This window comes from Buceros rhinoceros, unplaced genomic scaffold (genome assembly GCF_000710305.1).
Source record: "Buceros rhinoceros silvestris isolate BGI_N320 unplaced genomic scaffold, ASM71030v1 scaffold8607, whole genome shotgun sequence".
In the NCBI taxonomy this organism is placed as follows: Eukaryota; Metazoa; Chordata; class Aves; order Bucerotiformes; family Bucerotidae; genus Buceros; species Buceros rhinoceros.
This window is the reverse complement of record NW_010423884.1, coordinates 21,655-24,348: the sequence shown is the minus strand read 5'-3', so window position 1 is coordinate 24,348 and position 2,694 is coordinate 21,655. Positions and strand designations below refer to the sequence as shown.

The 2,694-nt window shown below is 43.1% G+C and overlaps 1 protein-coding gene across 1 annotated transcript in view; it reads left to right on the top strand.

Moving 5' to 3' along the window:
- Positions 1-9: 9 nt before the first annotated feature.
- Positions 10-2,694, top strand: part of LOC104497346 (survival motor neuron protein-like) — a 4,315-nt gene continuing 1,630 nt past the window's right edge. Inside the window, exons 1-5 of the mRNA XM_010140585.1 lie at positions 10-79; positions 167-292; positions 572-745; positions 1,167-1,310; positions 2,332-2,403. Coding sequence (XP_010138887.1) covers positions 227-292; positions 572-745; positions 1,167-1,310; positions 2,332-2,403 — 456 coding nt within the window. The 5' untranslated portion in view covers positions 10-79; positions 167-226. The remainder of the gene's footprint in view (positions 80-166; positions 293-571; positions 746-1,166; positions 1,311-2,331; positions 2,404-2,694) is intronic.

The window sequence follows — 2,694 nt, the reverse complement described above, 5'->3', positions numbered from 1 at the left end:
CTTGCAGAGCGACGACTCGGACGTGTGGGACGACACGGCCCTCATCAAGGCGTACGACAAGGCGGTGGCCTCCTTCAAGGTACGGGGGGCGGCCCGGGCGCAGCGGGAACCTGGGCCAGGGCGCTGGGTTTGCCTTTTACTGTTTTCTTCCTTTCTTCTCCCGAAGAACGCTTTGAAGAATGGAGAGTGTTCAGAGCCTGCGGACAAGCAGGAGCAGCGGCTGCTGATGAAGAGAAAAAACAACAAAAAGAACAGGAATAGAAAGAAGAGCGGCTCAGCGCCTTCGAAGCAGGTCACCTCACCCGTAAATGCTCGTACTGCGTGTTGTGCTTCTCCGTGGTACTCAACAGCAGCTTTTCATCACTGTGACTAACGCTCTGGGGTGGGGGATGCTAATGTTATAAACCTTACTAATAGGTGGCATTGACCAATTTCACTAAACACAAAGGAAAAACTTTCTGGGTGGAAGTCATCTTTCTCATTGTTGACTCAAAAAGTAGTTTAGAAAAAGGCTTCTTTCTCTGTGATCATCAGTGCAGGTGTTCACCCACCTCTCTTGCTCCTGTTGCAGTGGAAGGTTGGCGACAGCTGTAATGCTGTGTGGTCTGAGGATGGTAATGTGTACCTGGCAACAATTGCATCCATCAATCAGAAGAGAGGCACGTGTGTTGTTACTTACGCAGGATACGGAAATCAGGAGGAGCAGAACCTGTGTGATCTACTTCCTCCAGCCAGCGAGGAAACAGTAAATGGGATGGGGAATTCGGGGGAGGTGAGGGATGCTTTTTCATTCTTCTGAAAAGGAAAGAGGAAATGGGAGAATAAAGTTTTTCAGTATTTTTGATAGCACTGCGGTGTTTGCAGTGAGAATTGAGGCCCAATTCCATTGTGAACAGACACAAGCTGATAGAGGGAATGGAAGTGTCCCCTTACTTCTTGAACTCAGCATGGAAGGAAGGGAGGGGACAACATGAAACTAATGAGTGAAAGATAACATAGCTATAATGGCGAGCAGATAAAACTCTGAAGTTGTAAGATCTTTCCTGAGTAGGACTGGGAGGATTGTAAAAAGGGAAGGCTGTGGATGGGGCTTTCCAAGCTTTTTCACACAAACTGCTTGTTGTAAACTGTTTGGTGTATCTCATAAAAATGTTTTGGTCTTCTAGAATGAAAACGAGACTCCATACTCAACAGACGAAAGTGAGAAGTCTTCCCAGTCACCTCGAAACAAAAACAACTGCAGGAAAGCAAGATTCTCCCCTCAAGACCTACGCTTTCCCACACCACCAGGAGCCCCAGGCCTGGGAAGGGTAAGTTCAACCTTACCTGAAATAATATGTATGCCACTGTTAAGCTTGGCATTATTACGAATTTTGAGGCAATCAGATGATACTTATATTTTTCTAGAAAGCAGGTAACAGCATTTTGAGAGTGGATATGCAGATGTGCATGTTGGAACCCGACAGTTTGTCATTTCATAATAATCTGGCCACAGGGTAGCTCTTTTGCGGAGCTGCTGTCTGCTAGGGAAAGCCACCTCCCTAGCTGACTTTTGCTTTGCGATTGCCTCATAACTTAAAAGAGGGATGTTGTTCCCTGGACATTGATAGCGCTGCTAATGGTAGCATTGTTGGTGTGTTAAGATGGCACTTTTTCTATTCAGTTGATACGTTTCATTACACGGGACACTGAGGCAGTAAAAGGGGTGTCCCGATGTTGTAGAAGCTCTCAGCTGTACCTTTTCTTTTGAATTATGAGGGCTGGGGTTTTGATACACTCTTCACTTTTCCTGTTGTGTTGGAGTGTAAATAACAGTGCAGCTGAAAACAGCGTTATCTTTTTTAAATATTACTGTCTGAGCAAAATTTCTTCATAGGGTTCTACTTTTTTTCTTTCATGTTAATAGCATTTCATATTAATATCTAAGCTCACTTTAAAGACATTCACAACCATAACGGAATTTAGTCAGCATGTGCCCTCAGCCACACAAGAGCAATTATCTGCTTTCCTCTGGGCAATGTTAGATAGATACACTTTTTCATGTGGGAGTGCAGCCACTGACTTCCGTTTACAAAAAACTTTTTAAAGTGCTTGTACTAACTAGAATCCTCTTTCAGCATTATTTACCTCCTCAGTGAGATGTATGCTGTAAGTTATACTTCTCCAGTCATGGAACGCTCCGCAGAAGTAGCTACTGTGTGTTTTTATTGCAGTTTCATTAAATTGCTAGGATGTGTTGCCTTTAGTTTATAGTATGTGAATTGCTTCAAATAATTATCTTAAGTAAAATCCTAATGCCTGAAATTTCTTTCTGATTTGTTTTTTTCGTAGTCTGGATCAAAATTCAGGGCATCTCCATCGTTTTTGTCTTGCTGGCCCCCACCCTTTCCTGCAGGACCACCGGTAAGTGACAGGAAAAGGAGGAAGAAAGTCTTAGGGATGAGTAATGCTGACCTCAAGTTTTCTCACTGAATGTGCTTACCACCAAATGTGTTTCTAGAACACATTTCTGTGATAGAGTCTGTATTTTCCAGGTACTTGATAACGCATTCAGTTACAAATACTACAAGAATCTCATGCGTGAGGTCTGGTCTGCACTCATTTTTGTGACAGTGAAGCTGTTATTAAGAATATCAAGAGAAAAAACTATTTGAAGAAACTACACCTTAAATTTGATTAACAGCATTTCACTAA